Below are 25,008 nucleotides of genomic sequence, written 5' to 3'. Positions count from 1 at the left end.
TTCTTTTCCTAAGCTCTGATTGGCTAAGGGAAATCACAAATACGGAAGCGCCGTTTCTTCAGTGAGCGGAAGACGCTGTTTTGGGGATTTTGCATTCGTTAGCCATGGCGAGTGAACTGGAGCACTGGGTGTCCGGGCAGCTGCACGCCCTGCTGGGGCTCAGTGAACGTCACGTAGTGGCCTTTTTAGTGGGCCTCGCCCAGCGTAGCCGCACCGCGGACGATTTGCTGGCTCGCCTTGAGGAGACCGAGACGCTGCGCGTGTCAGACCCCTCCGCGCGAGCCTTCGCTCAACAGCTCTGGGAACGGGTGAGGTAGCCTGGGCGTAGTTAGGTAGCAGGTGGCGGGGCACTTAAGGTGAGGGGGGCCCTTGCTGAATATCAGCGGGGAGAGGCTGTGTGCACGCATTGTATAGTATAATATGTGTGTGTGGTACAGATAAAGAGTGTATGATGATGTACACAAGTTATTTGGTGTGTGTAATCTGATATCACACAGTTAAGGGTAAAGGTAGTCCCCTGAGCAAAGCACCAGTTGTTTCTGACTTTGGGGTGACTTTTTAATGGGGTGGTTTGCGATTGCCTTCCCCATTCATCTACACTTTCCCCCCAGCAAGCTGGGTACTCATTTTACTGACCTCGGAAGGATGGAAGACTGAGTCAACCTTGAGCCGGCTTCCTGAACCCAGCTTCTACTGGGATTGAACTCAGGTCGTGAGCAGAGCTTCGACTGCAGTACTGCAGCTGTACCGCTCTGCGCCACGAGGCTCCTATCACACCATTTGTTGTTGTTCAATCGCACAGTCGAGTCCAGCTCTTTGCGACCTCATGGACAAAGTCACACCAGGCCCTCCTGTCTTCCACCATCCTCCGAAGTCGGCTCAAATTTGTGTTTGTTACATCATTAACCATTATGTGTGTGTGAAACTTGTATATAGAGAACTTGTATACAGAAAGGACATACGTAGGCAGCCACGTTAGTTGGTCTTTAACAGTACAAAAGAGCAAGAATCCTGTAGCACCTTACTTGAAGACTAACAACATTTGAGGCAGAGTAGGAGCTTCCGTGACTCATGAAATCGCATACCTGCAGAAATTTTGTTGATCTTTAAGGCGCTACTGAGCTTTTGCTCTTTTCTACTGCTACTGAAAGAACGTGTGCAGGGCTGGTCCTGCCACTAGTCAAACCAGGTGCCTGGGGTGCCAGCCTTTTGGGGGCAATGAATTGGGTGCCCCCTTGTGACTCAGTGATGTTATCAGTGCAGAGGTGCGCGCCAGAAGTTAGCCTTGCCTAGGATGCCGGACAGTCTAGGGCTGGCCCTGGACGTGTGTAATATTCTGATATCATTATGTGTGTGTAAAACTTGTACACAATGATGTTTTTTCTTAGTGTTCAAGGCACTTTACACATTCTTATCTGGTTTTGTACACGTGCGTACCTGTCTGTGTAATACACAAATATTTGAACCACCCTTGAGTAACATTCCTCCATGAGATTCCACTGTGGAGGTGGTCAGCTGAGTACAGCAAGTAGCTCCCTCACCTTTCAGGTTTATGCAGTCTATTAAGATTCATCCTACCTTGCTAATTTATCACCATTTGTAAGTGCTCTGCATCCACTCAGATTTGATCATTTATATTTTTTGATTGCATCTCCTTGTCATCTCTGCTCTGCAAAATTAACACCATGCTCCTGTGAGCTAGAAGCTGGGCCTTCTGGCAAATGAATGTGATGAAGTGGCTTTTGTGAGCTTCTGCCACAAGCAATGCATTAGTCTTCAACATGCTGGTAGACTCATGTTTCTTTTTGTGTGGTTTGCATACATGTTTGGGGAGAGAGAATCGGGGATTGTTTCATAGAAAAATAGGAGGTGAAGCTCATTAACATAACTCATTAGCATATGCTGCCCCCCAGCCAAAAGCAACTGGACACAAAAAAGAAGAGCCCCAAGTGAGCGAGGCCTGCTTGGGCTGAGTAGAGATCCAGTCAGCCTAAGCAGGCCTCGCTCACCTGGGGCTCTCCTTGGCCACCCCCTCCCCCACAGTCAAAAGACCAGAAAGTCACCCACTGCCCAAAATCACATAAGAAATGCAGAAAGGGTGTAATGGGCTTCTCCAGGGGTTAATGAGGGCTGCTGGGGGCATGGCAAAGCCCCTGGTAGCTGGCTGGCTGCCTGCTCTCCTAATCCAAGGATTATTATGCAGCTGCACCTACTATTCAATGGACAAGGATAGGTGGGGAGGAGGAGGGGGAACCCTCAGAAAGGTTCAGGAGCTGTGCTCCTGTGAGCTCCTGCTGAATTCAGAACCTGGAGAGAATGTATATTATGTCCTGATCTGTTAAGCTGAACTAGTGTTACTGACTGGGATTGTGGATGGGGAGAGGGGAAAAGGCTGAGTGAAAAGAGTAGCTTATTTAAGAGGTGTGGGTTCCTGTTAGAGATGAAATATGAACAAAAGGTATCATGGCTTAGTCTTTGCATTTTACAAGCAGAGTTTGCTTCATTCCCAGGGGCACATTTGCCAGACAGATTAATCCTGGCCATAATAAAACAAATGCTGCCTCTTCAGAAGCTTTCTGGAGGTGGCTTACAACTAAAACAGACAAATTAATCATCGCCATATTAAAATGAATGCTATTTCTTCAGAAGCTTGTGCTTACAACTAAAACAATGTGTTTACAAACAAGCTGGTTTGGGCCCAAGTGCAGTGTGTCTGTGTTCCATATGTACTTGAAAAAAGCAATGTTAAGGCAGAGATCAGTCCCTGCTGAGAGACCAGATAAAATAACTTCAGGGTCCAGATGCAGTTTCACACTTATATAAGTGGATGTAAGGTGGCCATAAGGGTAGGGCACAGATGAGAGATAAGGAAGTCAGGAAAGGGCAAGCAGGCATGAGCTGGACCTTTGAAGATGGATGTATCTGAGGAGCAAGGGACAGATGCCCAAGGGAGCTGGTAAAGTGAAAATGGCTTGAGTTGGGTGCTGTGTATGTCTGACCTGTTATCTCCATTTAACTTCTGGGCAGGTTCCCCACCAGGCCCCACGGGAGCGTCCGGCTAGAGCAGCTGAGCAGGAGGCCTTGGCCTTGCAGCAGAAGAACCGCTCATACACCCTGCTGGAGGACAGTGATGATGAAGAGGCTGGCGAGGCAACAGGAGCCCAGGACTCGAAGCGCCGGCGTCCCCCACATGGCCACGAGGGGAAGCAGCGGAAGCGGCACAAGCACCTGAGGCGGCGTAAGGAGGAAGAGGATGATGACCGAGACTCTGACGGGAAAGGTAGCAGTGATGATGGAGAACAGTGAGTATTGGTTCTTTGCAGAGTGTGGGGATGGACCAGGGAAGCCTCAGGAGCCTGACTTGTTCTCCTTGGTGCAGGAAACCAGCAGCATCCCCCAAGAAAGAGGATTCGGAAGACGAGTGGGATCGGAGTGAGCGAGAGCGGCTACAGGATCTGGAGGAGCGTGATGCCTTTGCTGAACGCATCAAGCGCAAGGACAAGGAGAAGACTCGCAACATCTTGGAACGTTCAGACAAGAAGGTACAACCTCAGCCAGCCTGCAAAACAGCCTTGCTTCTGCCTGGTCATTCTCCCTGGCTTGTATTCCTCAGTTTCCTCTCTTCCCTCTCTCAAGGCTGCTCTATTCTTCTTGGGCTGGTTATATTATAGGAGTTTTGCATTATAAATTATACTGGTACCAAATAACTTTCTAGGACTTAGCATGTGTGTCTCAATGTTCTGCTGGAGATTCTTTCAGTACAGGGGGAGGGTTCTGTATTTGGTTTCCTTCTGAGATTTTAATGCAAGCATTTGGTGGGCTGCTGACATGGACACACTAGCTTTGGTGAGTCTTGCTTCTGAAGTTTGGTGATAAGGAGTTTGAGGCATTATCTGCTTTAGGTGGATTATATGTTTATACATTTTGTTTTCCTGTCGCACTGAGATTAGGCCTACAAAGAGGCTCAGAAGCGTCTGAAAATGGCAGAAGAGGACAAGAAATCCATGGTGAGAGCTCAGTTTTTTATATGATGTAAATTTGTGCTCATTCAGTAGTTCCTCTCTTGAATTCTTTCTACAGTCCTATTCATGTCTCAGGTCATCCAACCAGCTCTGTTTCTTCACTTTTGGGGGGTTAGACAGTGCATTAATTTTAGTCTTGTTCACTGAATGCTACTCTGTGTGTATCCTGGACTATAAGGAGTGTCCACTTACAGTGTTTAAAAGAAATCTTCTATTTTTCTGGAACACTAATAGCCCACAACAAACTAAAGACTTCTGCAGTCTTGAAAGATCCATTATGGCTGGCAGTTTTCTTCCAAACTCAATTCAAAATCCATCTCTAAAACTGTAAGATGGTCTGGGACAAGGGTATCTGAAGGAGCTTTTTTCCTCCTTATAAACCTGTCCACTGATTAAGAGGCCCTCCTATGTACGCTCCCAGATTCAGAGGCTCAAGATGGGACCTTCTCAGTGGTGGCACCTAGGAATTAGAACTCTCTTCCTGCGGAAGAATCTCTGGTGCCAAATGTACAGTCTTTTAGTACTCCATGAGGACATTCTGATTGTCTCAAGCCATTTAGAATTTCCGTTCTTTGGAGTTTTTAGTTGTTCCATTTTTATGCTTGCAGTGTTGCATCTGTTTTGAAAGGCTTATGCTGTACTACTTTTGGGATGCTTTGATCTCATGTTATGTTTACTTTTTCTGTTTTGATGTTTTTGTAAGATGTTCTGTTTTTATTATGTTGTGAGTTAGATACTTTTACAAAGAGCTGAAATATAAATATCATGAATAGGACAAATATTGTAAATAAAATCTGCTTCATATAGCTACTTGTCATGGGGCAATTTGGGGAGACTAGGCAGCTACTAAACAGAAAGAAAGTACAATTATTTCCCTACTTGATAGCCAGTATTAAAAGACTTAGTAGACTCCATTTACAGCTAGAGTTTGGGACTAGAATTAAAAAACCTTCTCTGCTCAACTTATCCACATGTATCCTGGCAGATTCCAGAACTACGCAAGAAATCTCGCCGGGAATATTTGGCCAAGCGGGAAAAGGATAAGATAGAAGACCTGGAGGCAGAAATTGCAGACGAGGAGTACCTGTTCTCAGAGCTCGAGCTGACAGCCTATGAGAAGCAGGAGCTGGAGTACAAGCGCAAAGTGCGGGACTTGGCGAAGCAGTACAAGCAGGCCGGCGAGCAGGAGAAACTGGAGAAGAGCAATCGCTATTATATGCCTGAGGAGAGTCGCAGCAAGGTAACAGTCCTGTGCACAGATCAGTCAGGAGCTTTATCCAGGTGACTGACAAAAGGGGAGGTATCAGCCTGGTGTTCATCCTCTGGTGTTTGCAGGTAGAGGGTCTTTGGAATCGGTTTTAGGAAGGACCTTTACCAGAGATCCTGTGGAGCTGCTCTGGTTTTCCAAGCCGTTTGTCTTCAGAAAGATATGATAAGAGCAACCTTGGTTCCTGCCCTCAGTGTAGGAATGAGTGAGGTATGTGAAAGTGACTGAATATATGACTATACTGGAGGCATGTTGTAAGGCTGGGTCCCAGATCCTAGTCCAGTCATCTAACCACTGCGCCTCATTGGTTCCATTGATAACTTACTTTTTTCCCCATTCACAATATGTATATAAATGCACCACCTATTTTGTGTAGTAACTGGCCCAACACACACGGATGCCGCCTCTACTGTTGTGCTGCTCTGAAAGCTTTCCCCTGGGCGGCTGAGGGAAAGGAAGCACAGAGCAATATCCCTTTCCTTTTTTTCCCTCCAAGAATGTAACATTTGCAATGGCTTCTAATAACTGATATACCTGAAATTTTTATCTCAAGCATGTGTAAAATCTGTTCCAACAAAGAATTCCCATTGATAATGTACAACTGTTTCTGCAGTTGGGTTCAATACACTAAGTTGTGGAGCCTTGTGAGCAAAAATTCTACTTTTGTGAGCTGCTAGCATTAAAGTTGTGAGCTACTGCAGAGATTAGGTTGTTCTGGGGCCATTTTTCCTGAGCTAAGACAAATGTGTGAGCTGGAGGCTAAAAAACCACACGCTAGCTCACACTAACTCAGAGGGAACACTGGTTGGGTCATATCCATCTCTTTAATTATGAGCACAGAGGTTGTCTACATAAGTTCATTGCTTGGATCCATACTAGCAAAATGTTTGCCGTTATTACAGGAACTCTATGTGAAAACGGAGGGCTTGTGTATTTCAAGAAAGGGTGCACTTCTGGGACTTGGACCGAGGCAGATTTTTGTCCCCACTATAGAATCATGTTCAAGTGCTGTGTTTTTGTTTTTTCCCTGTGGAAGAGAATCGCAACCATTCCGTCACTTATCTAGGAAGGAAGTAAAGAAAGGAACATGGGACACCTCTGGCATGCCATAAATCTCTCTGACAATCCCAGCCACTGCAACTCAGACCAGTTCTTATGTGCTTCCTTTCCCTAGTCATTTGCATAGCAGTTCCCTGAGTTCTGTTTCTTGGTCATGGGCAAGTAATGGGGATGAATTACTCAAACAAGAAGTCTGTGTGGAGGGGTTTTATGTTTTTTTGACACTTATTGATTTGTTCATTGTCTGGGGTGGTTGTTTTTTTTCCTCCAAAAGGAAATAAAGTACTAAAATGAACCAATTTAGTTCCATCACTTGCAGGTCATCCTTCTCTGTGGTACCCAAAACTACAGTTGCTCCAGGGTGTGACCAGTTGAGCTCAGTGGGCTTGTCTCAATGTCTCTCTGCATTAGATTGGACTGTGTCAGCACTCTGACCCCTCTTAAGGAATCAAGCTGCACAAGATATAACAGGACGTGCTGTGCCTGAGTCTTGTCTTGTTTCTTTCTGCCCGGCAGAAGATCCCCGATCGCTACGAGGAGCCTCAGTCAGAGGATCACTCAGCGCCACGAGACGAACAACGGCGCTGGGAGGAAGAGCACATTGGAGCAGCTGCCCTGCGCTTTGGAGCTCGGGATGCCAGCCAGCGCCATCCTCACAAAGATTATGAATATGTGCTTGAGGAGGATGAGATGATCCAGTTTGTGAATGCCGTGCAGATGCGGGGCACAAGCCAGAGCAAGGTGAGAAAGCAAAGGGCGGGGGAGGATTTTACATGATGCCAGATTGGCCAGTGGCCATGTCAAGAGAAAGGGAGGGTTGACACTGCAGGCTTGATGAGTTGAGATTGAGGCTGTACTTATAACGACTACGTGTTTTACTTCTTCAGAAAGTATAGATGAACGAAAGAGCTATGATTTGTTTTTCAGCTGCTAGGAGAACAGCCAGAAAAGAGTTAACTCCTTTTCTAGATCAAAAGGCAGAACCTCTCAAATTCTATACCTCATAAGGAGATGTCCATCATTGAATCAGCAAAATCCTACCCTCCTTGTCCTCATGAGGATAAGGAGGGTAGGATTTTTCTAATTGAATGATGGGTCACCAACCTAGTTTTATTGAGTTCAGAGCATTTGAATTTGGAGTCTGCCATACAGGGGCAGCACAAAAATGGAGAAGCACCGTGAGTAGCACCCTTAGCATAATTTCTCTTTATTTTAACATGCCCCTCCTTCTCATTCTCTCTGGAGGTTCGTTTGGGCAAGTGTTTTGTATCGGATTCTAAGCAAACAGTGGCTGTATTCGTGTGTTATGTTTTTATTTTGTATTGACTTACAGTTGCTTATTCTGAGTCTTGAATAAACTACTGGGTAAACTGAAATTCTTAACAATGAGAGGAAACATACACAATCATGTTGTGTTTAGATAAGCATCTGAATGCCTTTTAATTAATCAGACTGCTGGGCCATTTAGACCAGTACTGTGTAGCAGTATCTCCCCAGGGTCTCAGGCAGGTAAAATTATTTCTTGCTAAGCTGAGATCTTTTATCTCAGGCGGATTCTAGGGATCAAGTCTGGGACCTTCATTACTACTGCTGTGTTTCTGTTATTCCCAGGAAGAAAAGCCGGATTTATCAGAGGCTGAGCTCAGGAAGCTGTCCATCCAGGAGGTGCGCCGCAGCCTGCCCATCTTCCCCTACCGCACAGACCTGCTGGCTGCTATTGCTGAACATCAGGTGCTCATCATCGAGGGGGAGACAGGCTCTGGCAAGACCACTCAAATCCCTCAGTACTTGTTTGAAGAGGTAATGTGACCAGGTGTGTGGGGGCGGGGCAAACAGGGTACAGGTTTCTGCAAAACTTGGTTAGGGAAATCAACAGGAGGGTTTCTTCCCTGAAAACCACTGATTTCTCCGCTTAGTCTACCCAGATGCATTTGGCCCATCCAGGCAAACTCTGGCTTTCCATTTGGCCATCCAGGCCTTCCATTGTCCCCAGTGCTGGTCAAAATGGCTGCTGGCTGACACATAACATTTGATAAGAAAAGACACTAGTCAAGACTGTGACTGTTTGGCCTTAGTTGCTTCAGTGATATATTAAAAGTGAATGTGATTTTATTTAAAATGCCCTGCGCATTTTTGATAACTCACCCAATAAGGAGCAGAAAGAACAGCAGAACTACCAACAGCAGCTGGGTCAGCAGGAGGTTTGGGGACTCGATGCAGTCATTTTCCCATCTCTTCCCATGTCCCTAAGGCATCATGCTGCTTTCAGGAATTCCAGGAGAGTCAGATCCACCACTCAGCATGTCCTGTAGAAGCCCTGTTTCCATTTCTAGCTGCACGTCAGCATCAGGGAATAGAAAGAGCAGCAGAAGTAGCCCGTTTCAGGCATCCATTTCGGTCTCACATTGCTCCTGACAGTTCCATGTTTCCAACACCAGCATTCCCAGTGGGCTGCAGTTTTTGTTTTTCAAGGGAGGTGGAGGTGATGTCCAGTCAGAGCCGACAACCCTATAGGGTTTTCAAAGCAAGAAGTGTTTAGAGGCTTTTTGCCATTGCCTACCTCTGCATAGCGTCCCTGGACTTCCTTGGTGGTCTCCCATCCAAATATTGACCTGGGCCAACTCTGCTTAGCTTTAGCAGAGATCTGATGAGAGTGAGCTAGCCTGGGCTGTCCCAGGTCAGGGCTGCAGTAGGAGACAGGAATTGGTAAAAATGTCCCCCTTCCACTGTTATAATGCTGTCAGAAAGCAGCTTTTGGATCATTCAAGCGATTTAGAATTTTTCTGATGAGGGAAGGGGAGGAAAACGGGTTTGTGGTCTGTTACTTTCTTCTTCTCTCAACAGGGGTACACAGAGAAAGGAATGAAAATTGGCTGCACTCAACCTAGGCGAGTGGCAGCCATGAGCGTTGCTGCCCGCGTCTCCCAGGAAATGGGGGTCAAGCTTGGAAATGAAGTATGTGATGCGGGGAAAGGGTCACATCTCATCCCCCTGATTCACCCACCTGTTCTTCCAGATTGATTGCATTTGTGATTGCACTTTCCTTACATCATTGTATCCAGCTTTGTCCAAAGATGGAAAGGCACAGTCCTTCTACTTTGCAACTGAGCTGGAAAAGTGAGAGCAGATTTTAACCTAAGTGGCACCCAGATTTTGTGAATGAAATCTATATTCCATCTGGCAGTCATTGGTCACTGTCAATCTGGTGGCAGTATAGCAAGCATGGAAGTAGGCATAGACTCCACCTCAGGCCAAAGAAAGGAGATAGATCTTGAGAGGAGAATTTCCCTATGCAGGGAGTTAGCTTTGAAGAGTTCAGAGATCCCTGATCTGGTGTGGTTAGAAACTGCCACTGGGGACCTTAAGAGTCAGTTAAAAACTCGAGTACTGGTGTTTCAATAGAAGAGGTTTGGGTACTGGAAAGAATGTACCAGCCTTCTGGAAAACAAGAGTCAGAATACTTTTTTTTTAAAAAAAGTGTAATATAGCGTTTGGGGAAATGTTGGTACAAAAGCCTCTCAACATAAAGATTTTAAGTAACTCTGAATAGCTTAAGAAACTCCTATTTGTCTAAAATATAAGAACTAAAGTCTATGCATGTACTGATTTTTACCTCAGAGCTATTTATATGTTACTTCAGAAATTTCAACCCCTGATTTCACCTGCCCTTTCTCCTCTATGTTAAATAAAATATTTTATCAATTTGGAATATAAACATGTCTTGAGTACCATTTCAGTTAAAAGGGGATCGCAGTCCTTCAGGTTCATGGGCTGAGTAAACAGCCCAAGTACTATGCTGTGGCAGGATGGGACAACCAGAATTCTTCAAGAAATACGGAAGCACATAATTAGGATGGTTCAGTTACAGAAGGGAAAAGAAAAACAGGGGGAATCTTGCCTCTGAGGGAGTGAAATGGACAGGACTGTCACAGTGGTCAAGGATAGCATTTCATTATCACCTTTTTCTAAAGGGGAATCAGTGTGTCATTTATCAAAAGAACCTTCTTGCTCTTCAAGTTTTCTTATTTGAGTTACTTTTTGTGGACCATTTTTGAGGTTGATAATAATAATTTTTAATTTATATCCCACCCTCCCTGCCAAGGCAGGCTCAGGGCAGCTTACAGGGTGGCTTGAGTCAGATATTCTTCCCCACACTGCATGGGGAATAATGACAGCCTTCCCTATTTCCAGCCTCACATCTCATGTGTCTCTCCTTTTGAGCATGCTTCAGTGGGGGCAGTAGGGGTGTCCTCATGATAGGAATGTGTAAAAATTGCCTTCCTGTAGGTGGGCTATAGCATCCGTTTTGAGGACTGCACCTCAGAGCGGACAGTGCTGAAATACATGACAGACGGGATGCTGCTGAGAGAGTTCCTCACTGAGCCGGATCTGAGCAGCTACAGGTGAGTAGCAGCTTTGACTCCTGTACTAAAAGGCTGAAGGGAACTCAGTGGAGTTAGTGAACTCTTTCTTCTGAGTGGATGAGTGAGTCTAAAGGAAAGTTTAATGTGGACCAGTGTATGTCTGAGTACAACTATTGAAAAGATAGGCTAACTCTGGGGGTTTTTTCCGAAGAATGCTCTGTGGAAAACAAGGGTTGTAGCTTCTAAGCCTGAATATCTCACTTTCTGTGTTAGCAACAAAAACTGACAGCAGTTTCCTAGTCCTCAAAGTTTTGGGGTGGGGGTGGGGAGCACAGAAGCAGTTCCTATCAGGAAGTACTTTGGTAGGCCTTTGAAGAAAGACATCACTCCATACCCATCCCTTGAATCCTGCACTTGCACATGTTTGTGTTGATGGTCCCTGAGAGGGCAGCCAGTTCAGAGGGCAGTTGTGTTCAGAAGCCAGCTTTTCTGAATTTGACAGAATCCTCTATTGCACCACTGGCACAAAGGCAGGTCACACTTCGCCTAAATCATCAATTTATAGACTCTATCATGTTCTCCCTTAGTCTAACAGATGACTGAGCAAGGAACATCATTCTCTGGGAGAAAAGCATTCAGCTTTTCTGTCCCTATACTAGTCCCAAGCGCTAATCCAAGGGTGGCATTCATATGGCCCTCTAGCACGGTGTAGTCCAGTGGATGGGGCTTGACTTGAATCTGAAAGGATTTGTTGTGTGGTCTTGAAGTTTCTGTCTTCCTCTGTTAAATACTGGCCTTCTTTAGGTAGGATGAATATATCAAAAGTCTGCAGACTTTCAAGTGCTGTATCAGTGATAAGCGGCAGTGCTGTAGTACAAGCTCCCCAACTTCTTCCGTAGTGTCATCATCATAGATGAGGCTCATGAGCGGACGCTGCACACAGATATCCTCTTTGGGCTGATCAAGGACATTGCTCGCTTCCGGCCTGAGCTGAAGGTGCTGATTGCCAGTGCAACCCTGGACACAGAGCGCTTCTCCACCTTCTTTGATGATGCTCCCATCTTTCGCATTCCTGGGCGCCGCTTCCCTGTCGACATTTACTACACTAAGGTCAGCAGGCGTGGCAAGAACGGAGAACAGTGAAGTGAGTGTGCAAGTGTGTGTGAGAGAGACAGACAGACAGACTAAGGAAGCCACATCAGACTACCTGTGTCCATGGATCTATCATAAGGTCTAGACACTTAAAACAAATCAAAATTCCTGGAATGCTGATTCCTCTGTTCTGAATTGAATTGGTGATGTGGAATGCATTCAGCCCTAGTTGCTTGGCATACCTTGTGGGTTTCAGCATTGGGGTTTTCTGTTTTAACTTAATTTATCTTCCTTCAGCTTAACTACCTTGGTAATCCCTGCTTCCCACTCTGTATGTTTCCCTGGGTTTGCCTACAGCTAACAGATTGTTGAGAAACTGAAAAAGGAGATGTTGTTTTAGTCCCTGAGAAGGCAGCCACTACTTGGCGTGCTTAGTTAGAGAGGCTTGAGACTGGATATGCACTTGCTTGCGATACATCCAGTCCGCACCTTACCCAGCCCTGAAGCCTTTCAAAAGGATCCCCTCACCATGCACAAACCTAGGATTTTCAAACACCTCAAGTTATCATAGCCTTTCTAGAGAGAAGAATTTTAGAACATTTTTCTTCCGTAAGGCATATCCATTGCCCTACAAAGCCAGGTGTAACACTTTGGCCGCAAGCTGATTTCCTGTTCTGTGCAAGGATAGGCTGAAAGCAAATCTTGAGGTATTGAGTTTGGTCTTTAAAATGGCTTCAGCTTTGGCCAGGATTCCTAAAGAAGCCCAGTTCCCCAGGAGGAACAGTATTGTTCTTCTGCTAGTAGAAAGCTTGCTATCTTTGTGGCCAGAGAAGATACAATTCATGTCTTGTTTGTACTGCTGACGTTCTTCTGAGTGGTGCACCCCTGTAAAGCCTGATAGGAGTCCTTCTCCCCACCATCCCACACTGCCAGTGAAACTGTAACAGCTGCAGGGGAATTCGCCTTGTGATAAGGTTTCCTTGTTAACATCGATTTAGTGTCTTTCTGTTGCAAATGGCTACTGTTCTTGTTGATTCCAGAGTCTTTGAATTGAGCACTTAGTAGAAGTGGAAGATTGTTATTTAGTTTGGTGGAGTCATCTTTGAACTCTGTCACATCCCAGGAGGGGAAAAAAGACTAGGACATGGAAGGAGCTTGTTGTGTGGGGAGCATTTGCAGCAAAGGGAGCAACCTATCAGAAAGTCTTTGGTGTCGCATGGACAGGATAGTGCGAGGAAGAGGAGATCTAGTACACGGCGGAGGGGAAAGGTAGCTGGCCAATGGAGGAGATGCCAGTATTTAAGAGTACGGAAGTGAATGCATGTCCTGGCTGAATGGCACAGTGGGTTTGGTCTCCTGAAGATGGATGCAGGCACAGAACTTGTCTCCCTCTGACCTTTCCCTTTAGGCCCCAGAGGCTGACTACCTGGAGGCCTGTGTGGTATCAGTGCTACAGATCCACGTTACGCAGCCCCGAGGGGACATCCTGGTTTTCCTCACTGGCCAGGTGAGTCTCTTTAATAGATTGTCCCCTGCCCCATTCTGGCTTTGGTGGTGCACCCGCCAGGCTCCTGACTCCATTTTCTGTCGGCAGGAAGAAATTGAAGCTTGCTGTGAGATGTTGCAGGATCGTTGCCGTCGCCTGGGCTCCAAAATTGCAGAGCTCCTGATCCTCCCCATCTATGCCAACCTGCCTTCTGATATGCAGGCCAAAATCTTTGAACCAACCCCACCAGGGGCTAGAAAGGTAGGAGCTGAGAAGCAAGAGCAGAACAAAATTTTGGCTCTTAGAGGGCTTTATATTTACCAATGTCTGGAGGGGGAGTAGCACTGTGAGCATGGGGAAGAGAGACTATGGAAGTAGAGGTGATTTTTGGAAGAGGCCCATGCTTTGTTCATACATTACAGTGAATGCATGTACATTTATTTTTTATTTTATTTAAAACATTTCTTTGCTGACTTTCCACACATAGAAGGTCCCCAAGGCAGCAACATTCTCTTGCAATGTGTGAGTGTACTTCTCAGGGGTGGCCAAACCTTAACATAAGAGCCACATAAAATAAATGTCAGATGTTTGAGAGCCGCAAGACAGGAAGCAAGGAAGGCAAGTAGATGGGGAGGGAGGGGAGAAGTGGAAGGAAAAAGCAACTTTAACTTTAAATGAATTCTCCAAGCTGCTGGTTGTCTTGCCTTGGAGAAGTGATTTAAAGAAAGAAACGCCTTCTCCAAGCTGGCCGACAGGGTGGTGAGTGCTTCAAGAGTCACACAATATGTGTGAAAGAGCCACATGTGGCTCCTGAGCCACAGTTGGATCACCTCTGGTACATCTGTTGTATGAAAGAACCAACACATGAATGAAATATTGAACTAGTACTCGGATAACTAAGGTTTAAGTCATATGTTTTACATGTGTTGACTGTAACACAAGAATCATTCAGCACACAAATAAGGAAAAATCAAGCTCACACGTGGCCAAATAAGCTCAAAAAATTATGAAAAGGCCAAATAAGGAAAAATCAAGCTCACATGCATTCACTGTAACTTGCGAACAGGGCTTCATAGTTCCTGGGGACATGGGTTCAGGTATCAGTGGTTTAGAATTCCTGGGTTGTTTTTTCTTAGAGCAGGGACACATGAAAACAGACCTTAAATTCTCAGGTTGGTGTGTGTATCTTAGGCTGCATTGGACACATTAGGCTGCTGGGGTCAGTATCCGACAAACAGTATCCTAGAGAGAGGATCTGACTTGCAGTTGATTAATGCGCCATCTTCTTTCCTTCTTCAGGTTGTCGTGGCCACAAACATTGCAGAGACGTCTCTGACCATTGACGGGATCATTTATGTGATTGACCCTGGCTTTTGTAAGCAGAAAAGCTACAATGCTCGCACAGGCATGGAGTCACTCATTGTCACCCCTTGCTCTCGGGTACGTTTTTTCTATAGCTCTTTTACATTTAGCCTGGACTGATTTATTTGCAGTGGCCTTCAAAGAGCAAACCTTTGTTCTACTTGCACTTCTGAATGCTTCCTCTGGCTTTATAGCTGGAGGAAGGAGCCTCCTAGATGTGAAATAACAAGGGGTAAAGGGTTTGTGAGTTTGTCAAGCTAATATACTATGCACTGTAACTTGCGGACATATGACTGTGGATTTATAAAGCCACAGGATTGTAACTACACTACATTATGTAGAATCTGATTTGGAGACATCTTGAATTACCAGTGACATATCCTGCACACAGTCTGATTCCCAAATGCACCAAAAGGTTGCATGAACCTGTGCAGGTGATCTGGAATTAGACATAAATGACAGAGTAGTTCAGAAGACAGTTGGGCAAGGAAATATAATCGGGTAGGTGACTTTAAAGCAAAGATTGTGTTTTCTTGGTGGGTCCTAAACCTATCTGGGCCCTTTAGTAAAGAAAATTGGGGCATTTTCTGTGTGACTCCGCACATAAAATCCCTCTGGGAAGAATTTGGATTCCCAAAGGTTTCAGCTTTGGAGGCATAGTTCAAAGGTGAATTTCTGATCATGAAAATATCAAGCTGTTACTAAGTACTCTGAGTGTTTGTGGGATGGTATTTTTGTGCCATTCTCACCTGTGTCCTGCTTCATCGTTTCAGAATCTTCCATAGTCCCTGTGCATGTTGCTCAAACCTACCTTCTCCATTCACAAGAAATGCAAAGTTAAACCAAGTGAAAGTTGAGATATTCTATACATACTAGACAGCAGCTAGGTCATCTTTTTAGATACCAAAAACGGAGCAGTAGTATACCCAGTTAAGGCAAAATCAGGGGCTGGTGGGTTATATAAATTTTGTCCACCGTCTGATGCTATATGGTTTCCTATTAATGCTGAATTCTTTTAATGTTTTAAGTTTTAAACTGCTATTGTCTATGTTGTAAGCTGCCCTGAGCCCTATTTTTAGGGAATAAATTGAACCTAATAAATAACACAAACAACTTCTGCCATGAGGCCCTCTCCCTCACTTTGTCCCATTATCCCTTTCCTGGTAGGCGTCTGCCAACCAGAGAGCAGGCCGAGCTGGTCGTGTGGCTGCCGGGAAGTGCTTCCGCCTCTACACAGCCTGGGCCTACAAGAACGAGATGGAAGAGACCACTGTGCCAGAGATTCAAAGGACCAACCTGGGCAATGTGGTGTTGCTGCTCAAGAGCCTAGGTAGGCAGCCCAGGGTGGGACTGTTGCATTCTCCACCCTGAAAAAATGGTGCAAAGACTTCCCCACTGGAAAAGTTTTCTTGGAGGGGAAGGGTGGCTCAGCATTAGGGCATCTGCTTGGCATGCAGAAGATCCCAGGTTCAACCCTGGCATCGCCAGTTAAAAGAATTAGGTAGTAGGTGATGTTAAAAGCCCTCTGCCTGAAATGCTGGAAAGCCACTGCCGGTTGCTGTGGTCTGTGCCGTCCTTGAGTGACCAAGGGTCTGATGCAGTATAAGGCAGCTTCGTATATTCTCCATGGTGATGGAAATACTTGGGAGGGAAAGACTAGCATGTGCATTTCTTAACTTTTCCTTCCTCCATCTCCCCATCTAGGCATCAACGACCTCATCCATTTTGACTTCATGGACCCGCCACCCCATGAAACCCTGGTTCTAGCACTGGAGCAACTCTATGCCTTGGGGGCCCTCAACCACCTTGGCGAGCTCACCAAGGTATCTTAAGATGTCACTTTTTCCTCGGTGCTTAGTCCTTAGACAGCTCTCCCCATGATTTTCACTGCCAGTTCTGGGAGGGGGCAAAGGTTTTGGGGGCCAGAAGGGAAAGGAATAGAGGAGCTGAGCCCTGTAGCTGTTCACTTGGCATTTATTTTGCTGACATCCCACCTCAAAATGGGTAACAATGTGTGCTAACATCAAAAAACATTATAAAGAAAGGGCGTACATCAGGGATGAGAGTTGAGAAGAATCCTCAGGAGAATTTTCTTCAGCTGTAGAGGACATAGGCATGGGGGGTGAGCAAAAGAAGGGTTGAAAAGCAGTTGCACCCCTCCTTGTTGTTAAATGAAGGTCTAATGTATTGTGGAGCTAGATTCCTCTTTCTCCAAAAGAAATTGCTCTTGTTTACATTTCCACTTTACCCTTTTTTTAGCAAGCCTGGGGTGGCATCTGTCATTTTTAGTTCCACAGTCTTGTTATGCGGGTTACGCTAGAAGGCAACAACTGGCCAAAAGTCACCCAGTGAGCCCCTCGACTGAGGGGGAATTTGAGATCTAAGGTCACCCCAAGTTCCAGTCTGACACTTCACTATCATATCCCACTGTTTTTTGATGTTTTGGGGTGCCCTTGAATAATTGTTAAAACTTCTATCTGTGTGCAATACTAACTTTTTGAGCTAAGATTTGAGGGGCTGTTAAGAGAGGCAGTTGGTATGTTCCTTGATTTGCCTTAACCAGCCCTTGTTGTGTGTCTAGTTGGGCCGCAAGATGGCAGAGCTTCCTGTGGATCCCTTGCTGTCCAAGATGATTCTGGCTTCAGAACAGTGAGTCTTTTTCAGCCGCCTTCCGTCTCTTTGCAGCCAATGCTACGCTCTTAGTCTTGCTTCCTCTCTTTCATGTGTCTTGTGACCTTCCTACATCTCTCAGTTCCTGGCCTCCTATCTGGGTCCCTTTCATAATCTTCCCAGGAAATTCCAATTTCCTCAAATACTAGTGAGCAATTAGAATAAAGACACAACTAGATGCAGCCCCATTGGTTTTTGAGACTGCATAGTGAGCAGTATCCTACCACTCTTTGCATTAATTTGCCTTTCTCCCCAGTGGGGGACCCAAAGTGGATTTAATTGTTCTCCTCTTCTCCATTTTATCCTCACAACAACCCTGTGGGAGTGTGTGGCTGACCCAAGACCACCCAGCAAGTTTCCATGGCAAAGTTGGGATTCATACCTGGGTCTTCCAGATCCTAGTCTTGACACTGTAACCATTATACAACACTGTTGCTTTGCATGGAATGAACAGTTTCCCCACATTTCTTTCTATTTCTGCAGCCTCTCTGACACTGAGAAAGGTAATTCCCAGGGTCATGGGACCCATGGGCTGGACTAGTCTAAATAGGTTGGGTTGGAGTGAGGAAGGTCAAAGGGGTGAAACTGTTCCTTGTTGCTCTTCTGCAGCCACAGCTCCACAGAGGAAAATAGTCAGTTCTATCCCTTTGTTCCTCCCTTCTTCAGCCAGCCAGCCCACACAGCCAGTCCTCTGCATCAGTCCTTTGACACAGGAAAAAAAATGTTTCCAGGGGTTGAGAGGGGCAGCAGAAGTGGAAAGAAATGGAAAAAAACTTTGTTCATAGAATGGTTGGATGTGTGTCAGAATTTGTAGGCTGGATGTGTTTCAAAATTTGTAGGAAATTAATTTGTCACAGAAAACTCAGCCCTTCCTGAAAAAAATCCTCCAAGTCATCTTTCCTCTTGCCTTGGATTGACTGCCTTTCTATTGCTTTCCACTTGCAGTTATCCCCCCACCCACTGAATTAGCCTTCTGGGTGGATTCAAGCTGGCTCTGGCACTATGGATGGTGGGGGAGGTATCAGGAGGAGATCCGTCAACTAGTGCAATTTGAAAGTTAATTTGTTCTCTCAAGCTGACCCAACACATTTTGAGCATGTTGCTCAATCTAGGATATTTGTTTTGTTTACATTGTCTTCACAAAAGATGGATGCTTTGTTTATATCCTAGCCTTGGTAAAAAAGCAATATGCTTTTTTTAAAAAAGCAGTTAGCTCAGTTTAGGGAATATGTTCCTTTTGTGCACCAATCTAGATTTTTCTCCTCCCCAGGTTCTGTTTTTTTCTTTTCAAGTTTCTTTTGTTCCCTGATCAGCTGCTGCATTGCCAGACCCTAACACTGCTCCATTCCTCCACTGTCCTGATTGTCCAGGTACAAGTGCTCTGAGCAGATCCTCACCATTGCTGCCATGCTGTCAGTCAACAATGCCATCTTCTACCGGCCCAAGGACAAAGTAGTCCATGCTGACAACGCTCGTATGAATTTCTTCCTTCCTGGCGGGGATCACCTGGTGCTTCTCAATGTTTACAATCAGGTCTGGAAAAGCTGATAGGCTTTAAAAGGGGAAGAAAAGGGCAGAGTCCTTCTGGCATCCATTGCAGTTAAATCCCATGCTAACTCAGGCTGAGTGAGAGATGTTTCCCTGTAGAGGATGCTTGATCCAAACTGAAGCTAGATTGTACTGGAGTTCTGCACCATGTTGTTCAGGAGTATTGTGGGCGGTCTGCCTCACAAAAAGTATGGATTAGATACTTGGCTGGATTAGTTAAGGAGAAGATTTAATCACAGAGAGGATTGTCTGCATGGCCTCTGAATGTCATGTGGGTTGTATGTCCAAGTGTGTGTTGCCAGAGATTGTGTTTGTGTGCTCCTTTAAGAGACAGCTTAGGGAGGATTCCTGTCTCTGTGTGTGATGGTCTTCCTTTTTGGGGAAAACTGGTTTAGCTCTTTAAGGTTTCAAGGAATTGGAGGATGCAAGTGTTTCTTGAAGAGATATCGGCTCTGTTCTCTACCCTGAGGAGGACTGGTTAGATTGAGATCACCCAGTGAGCTTTATGGTACAGGAGGAATTTGAACCTAGTTCAGCACTTTGATCACAATACCACCCAGAGATCAATACCAAGGATTGTCGTATTCTGTAACATAGGACTATCAAACTGTTTGCCTACGTCCTGTTGGTCTGTGAACACGAAGTATAGAACAAGGTGGTGGGGGGGAACAAAGGCCAAGGTCACTGGACTTTTCATTTTTGGAATCAACTGGTTTTTGTCAAGCCACAGGATCAATAAGGCATTAAAAATTAAATACTAAAGTTGTTCCAAGCGCTGACCAGAGCTGGAGGGGCTAGGTGGTTTTGTGCTCTCAGGAGGACACTTAATTGACACTGAGTGATTGCAGAATTGGCATTGGCAAATATGGACAGGCAGTTGTTCTTGCTGTAGGCTATAGCTGGGTCAGAGCCCCATGGCGCAGAGTGGTAAAGCTGCAGTACTGCAGTCGGAGCCCTCTGCTCACGACCTGAGTTTGATCCCAGCAAAAGCTGTTCAGGTAGCTGACTCGAAGTTGACTCAGCCTTCCATCCTTCCGAGGTCGGTAAAATGAGTACCCGGCTTGCTGGGGGGGAAAGCGTAGATGACTGGGGAAGGCAATGACAAACCACCCCATAAAAAATCTGCCTTGAAAACATTGTGAAAGCAACATCACCCCAGAGTTGAAAATGACTGGTGCTTGCATAGGGGACTACCTTTACCTTTATAGTTGGGTCAGTGGTTGGGAATGGTACTCCAGGTGGTAGGAAATGGCTGGTCCCTGGCGTGAACCTGTCTTTTAACTTCTTTTTTTTTTTTTTTTGCAGTGGGTGGAGAGTGGTTACTCCATGCAGTGGTGCTACGAGAACTTCATCCAGTTCCGGTCTATGAGGCGAGCCCGGGATGTCCGAGAACAGCTGGAGGGCCTAATGGAGCGCATTGAAGTGGACATCACCTCTAGTGAGGGGGACTACATCCCTGTCCGCAAGGTACAAAATGCACGCACACACACAAACATCACTCTTCTTGCGCTTTTTGAGTATAGGGATTTACGTGGTGGGAAGATACAGCCAGGTTTGTATATTCTGCACATCCAACTTGTGTATAATCTGCTACCGAGAAATTTTTGGCTTGTCATACTGGTAGTCAGGGAGGGGAAGCTGTCTGCCCTCTGGGGTTCCAGCAGAGAGCCTTGTGAGCAGCTGGCTGTTGTGACGAATGCTCAGCCTATAGCAAGGGCCGAGGGACTATACTCTGCAAAGAGAAATTGCTTCTTCGGTACAGGCAAAGTAGTTCCTTAAAGGGTTTTCAGGAGGGCAACATCTGCTCAAAGAAGTGCTTGGCACATTGTCTTCCTGTTTTCCCCATAAAGAGGACAGTGTTCAGTGAAAGCATAGGATGATGTGTGTGTGTGTCCCCCCCCCCCCGTTCACATCTGTGTTTTCCAAGGGAGTTTGGGGGTGGGGTCTTCTCTTGGATGGACAGGAAGTCTGGGAGGAAAATGAGTACTTCATGCTCTGGTAATGTCCACAGGCATGATCATGTGCAAGGGGCACGTGCTGCTTTTGAAAGACAAGCCAGTAGTTCTGCTCCCTTCTCACTCCTCAGGGGTATATTGTGTTTCAGTTTCCATGCTGCCTCAGTTCACTGCCTGGCAACTGGCTTCTTTGTTCTTCTCCCGGATTAACCCTTTTTAGGGCCACCACCCCCCGCTTAACTGGTAGAGTATAACTGGCCAGTGAATTGGGACTCCAGCCCTCTATTCTTCTGGAGCCTTGTGCTGGCTTTGCCTCCTTACTACGTATGAACTCCGATGGGAACAAACTGCTATGTTTTGCAACTTCCCATTCTCTTGTGGTGGGAGTAGGGTATTGGTTGGGGACAGAAGTCAGACTTCTAGCATTCAGGTGATAAAGAGTTAGAAAAGAAACATGGGCACACTCCAGATTATTTATAGGCAGGAGGACTGAGCAAAAGGTGGGAAATGAAATGGCAAACTGCAATTTGTCTCATCCTGCCTCAACTTATCCCTTAGTGGCATAGTTAAAGGAAGTGCTTAATCCTTAGAGGTACGGACCCTCAAGTTCTTGAGTTCGAGGTTTGGGTATCTTCCCATTGTGTGGCTACACATGCTCAAAATGGAGTGCAAGGGAGACTTGCATCTCATGGCAGACGTGAGCAATGCAAAAGAGCCTTGGAAGAGAGGGAGAGTTTCCTTTTCATGTTCAGGAATTGACTTATGCCCCTGCCCCCAGGTAACCGAGCTCTCCTTTGGTCTCGCTCCTTCTCTGGTATGGATGTGGTTTCTCCCTCCTTTGATTTAAAACAGGCAGAGCCCCTGTGCATGTGTATTGGCTCAGTTGTCATTAACTGAGAGTCAGTTTATAGTTTGTTCCTGATGTCTTAGTAGCCTGGAGAGATGGACCTTGCTTTCTTACACCAACTGTGCACAGTAAGCCAAATACAGTGAAGTTTAAGAGAAAATTGTAGGATGAAGGGCCATTATCCACAGCATTATCAAGACTTTAATAAGTTGAAGTCACTGTCAGGTGCCTTCTTTTCTCCCAGTTTCTATACTACTGGTCACATAACCACAGTTTGTATAGCATTACATTCTTCCCTACTGTTCCCTCTCCTTTTGCTTTGTTACTTTGCCCTTACCAGAGAATTTTTTATTACATCCTTGAAAACTGAAGCATGAAAATGGAATAGTTAAAAACCAATTAATTTATTTGATGGGCCCTTGTCATAGCCAGGTCTCTGTATCCCTTCCCTCCTTCTATATCCAGTTGGTATGAGAGAAACTAAATTCTCCAGACTGCATACATTATGAAAAATTTGCATGCTCTTATTTTGCATCATTCTTACCTTTGCATAATTCTGGAATGTCGTGAAGCACAGAAGCCTCATTGATGGCTACTAGAAATCTTTATTCCTCTGACATCTTGCCAGGCATTTTCTATTTAGTGTCACAGTCATAAGAAAACTTACTGTTTTCTTTATTTCTTCTTTTAAACATTCTCAGGAAGCTGATTTCTGCACCTACTGTCACATTAGGTGCCTGCAGAAAACCTGATAGATTTTTGTTTGTTGGGCCTGGTATTCCTTTCTAATGTTGTGAAGAGTCATTCTTTAGAAAAGCAGATTATTGCCACAGTCTCCCATCAGAAATGCGAGCACTCCACAACCCACCCTCTACTACTTCATAGTGACCACGAGAAATCTAGTTAGTACTTGCCTCACAGCATCACCACCTTGGCATTTTGAACACTTTGCAGTGTGGGTGACAGGCAGAGACAGTTACCTTGGGAGGAGGCAGTCAAGAGTCCTGTATAGTATGGTTTCAGATCTCTCTCTTCATTCTCAGTGCTTTCGCCATTCCCTTTTTCTTCATCCTCAGGCCATCACCGCTGGCTTCTTTTATCACACGGCCCGCCTCACCCGTAGCGGTTACAAGACGGTCAAGCACCAGCAGACAGTGTTCGTCCATCCCAACAGTTCCCTGTTTGAAGAGCAGCCACGCTGGCTCATCTACCATGAGTTGGTCTTCACCACTAAAGAGTTCATGAGACAGGTAGGTCTCATGTTCATTGCAAGAAAATTCCTTGCTGATAAGCACAATTGTCTTTTTTTCTCACAAGGAGGTGGTTGGCAAGTGTAGCAGATAGTGCATGATAAAGCTACCATGGTGGAGGCAACAATTTCAGGTGTGTTGAGTAGTGTTCAAGAATGCTGGGATAGAAGCTTAATGGGGTCATGCTTGCTTCAGGTGATTCCACTGTGCTGCCTTTCCTTACATTTATGCTGAGGGACCATGCTGAAACACCATGTTTTATATGCAGAAGGCCCCAGATTTTATTCCTGGCACCTTCAAGTCTTGTGTTTCTCTGCCAAGAACAGCTTCTGCTTGAGTCCTTGGAGAACTGCTAGCAGACAGTATAGACCAGGGGTGGCCAACGGTAGCTCTCCAGATGTTTTTTGCCTACAACTCCCATTAGCCCCAGCCACTGGCCATGCTAGCTGGGTCTGATGGGAGTTGTAGGCAAAAAACATCTGGAGAGCTACCGTTGGCCATCCCTGGTATAGACAGTATCTTGCTAGATGGACCACTGGTCTGAGGCAGTCTAAAGCAGCTTCTCATGTACAGAAACCACCATCACTTCACTGTCTTAGTACAGCAGGGTCAGAGATTGTCAAAAGGCACAAGTTGCTTGAAAAAGAGCCTAATATTGCCCTTTAATCCAAGATGAACCACACTTCTCACTTACCCAGCACAACTGCTGTTCTTGTATGGCCCACAGCTGTTTTGCAGCCTTCGCTACCCTGACCCCAAATACCCAATATTGTATGCAGACGGCTTGATCCTTTTTGTTTTGGTTGTAGGAGTAGGCACCCCTCCATTTAAGGGATGGGGCTGAAAGGAGACTTGCAAGACGGAGTGGCAGAACATTGGTTTGGCATGCAGAAGGTCCTATGTTCAATCCCTGGCAGTTAAAAGGACTAAGTGGGAAGGATCTGTACTTGAAACCATGGAGAATCACTACCACGACTAGTGGTCTGATTCTGAATAAGGCTGGGTCATGTTTCCATTTACTTGGCCAGCTATGCACTTGTATGTCTCCGGGCTCTGTCTTCTGCACAATGAGATCTCTCTCAGAGATCCTTTTAACTCTCTCTAAAAGCGCTTGTTTCCTCCTCCTGTGTCTGCTGCATCTGAGGTCTGCTTTTGTACAATGTGAGGAGGGGGAGCACTCTCAAGGAAAGGAGAAAGGGAACTGGTGATGAAAAACCTGACTCGCCAGAGTGCAGGCTGACATGCCTCTGTCTTGTTTCCCTGAAGGTAATAGAGATTGACAGCACATGGCTGCTGGAAGTAGCCCCTCACTACTACAAGGCCAAGGAACTAGAGGATGCCTCCACCAAGAAGTTGCCCAAGAAAGTCGGGAAGACCCGAGAAGAGCTGGGCTGAAACAGGAGCCTACAACCTTCCTTCCCATTTACCCTGTGCTGGAATGCTGCTGCCACCCAGGGACTACTGATTTTTTCTACAGCTGTATAGTTTTCTCATCTCACAGGCAGAGAAACATGTTTGTGTTTCTTTTTACAGTCTTGGATCCCTTGCTTCTCTTCTTGGTCAAAAATCAAGACAGGTCAAGATGGGGGGAGAGAGTCTCTCTGGAATTGGTTTGGCTTTCCTGGGGTATCCTGAGTCATGGTGCTTCCAGCTCTTGCTGATGTCTGTCAGGGCTCTCTGATGCCTTAGTTGAAGTCAGTGGTGTGAGAGTGTATTGTATGGTATTATGGAACATACCCAAGGCTTTTTTTTGCAGCAGGAACTCTTTTGCATATTAGACCACACACCCCTGATGTAGCCAATCCTCCTGAAGATTACAGAAGGTCCTGTACTAACAGCCCTGTAAATTCTTGGAGGATTGGCTACATTGGGGGTGGGGGTGGTGTAATATGCAAAGGAATTCCTATGACAAAAAAAGTCCTGAACATATCTAAGACACATGCCTGTGTACTTAGGGGGAAATTGCTATGAACTGCTGGTTTAACAGTTCTTTGAGAGCAGCTCTCCACACTGACAGGTTGGGGTTAGTTGCAGTTGACCTTGTGACATTTTCAAAGCCAGAGGTAAACATAAGCTATATGGACCA

The 25,008-nt window shown here is 45.7% G+C and overlaps 1 protein-coding gene across 1 annotated transcript; it reads left to right on the top strand.

The window, feature by feature from the left end:
• Positions 1–43: 43 nt before the first annotated feature.
• Positions 44–24,454, top strand: DHX16 (DEAH-box helicase 16). Its single transcript, XM_060239211.1, has 20 exons — positions 44–308; positions 3,028–3,302; positions 3,380–3,542; positions 3,951–4,007; positions 5,008–5,262; positions 6,865–7,089; positions 7,960–8,148; positions 9,193–9,303; positions 10,636–10,751; positions 11,612–11,822; positions 13,213–13,311; positions 13,399–13,551; positions 14,590–14,730; positions 15,820–15,982; positions 16,357–16,475; positions 17,234–17,301; positions 18,693–18,855; positions 20,176–20,337; positions 22,749–22,922; positions 24,189–24,454. Exons 1-20 carry the CDS (start codon positions 105–107, stop codon positions 24,315–24,317), a joined length of 3,177 nt encoding a protein of 1,058 aa, XP_060095194.1. The 5' UTR covers positions 44–104; the 3' UTR covers positions 24,318–24,454.
• The last annotated feature ends 554 nt before the right edge of the window (positions 24,455–25,008 follow it).

Source organism: Heteronotia binoei, chromosome 5 (genome assembly GCF_032191835.1).
Source record: "Heteronotia binoei isolate CCM8104 ecotype False Entrance Well chromosome 5, APGP_CSIRO_Hbin_v1, whole genome shotgun sequence".
NCBI lineage: Eukaryota > Metazoa > Chordata > Lepidosauria > Squamata > Gekkonidae > Heteronotia > Heteronotia binoei.
The sequence above is the reverse complement of the archived record's forward strand: the minus strand, read 5'-3'. Positions and strand labels throughout refer to the sequence as shown.

Coding starts and splice junctions, on each gene's coding strand:
- DHX16 (XM_060239211.1), top strand. CDS start 105: ATGGCGAGTGAACTGGAGCACTGGGTGTCCGGGCAGCTGCACGCCCTG. Junction 309..3,027: donor CTCAACAGCTCTGGGAACGG/GTGAGGTAGCCT, acceptor ACTTCTGGGCAG/GTTCCCCACCAGGCCCCACG. Junction 17,302..18,692: donor ATGATTCTGGCTTCAGAACA/GTGAGTCTTTTT, acceptor CTGATTGTCCAG/GTACAAGTGCTCTGAGCAGA.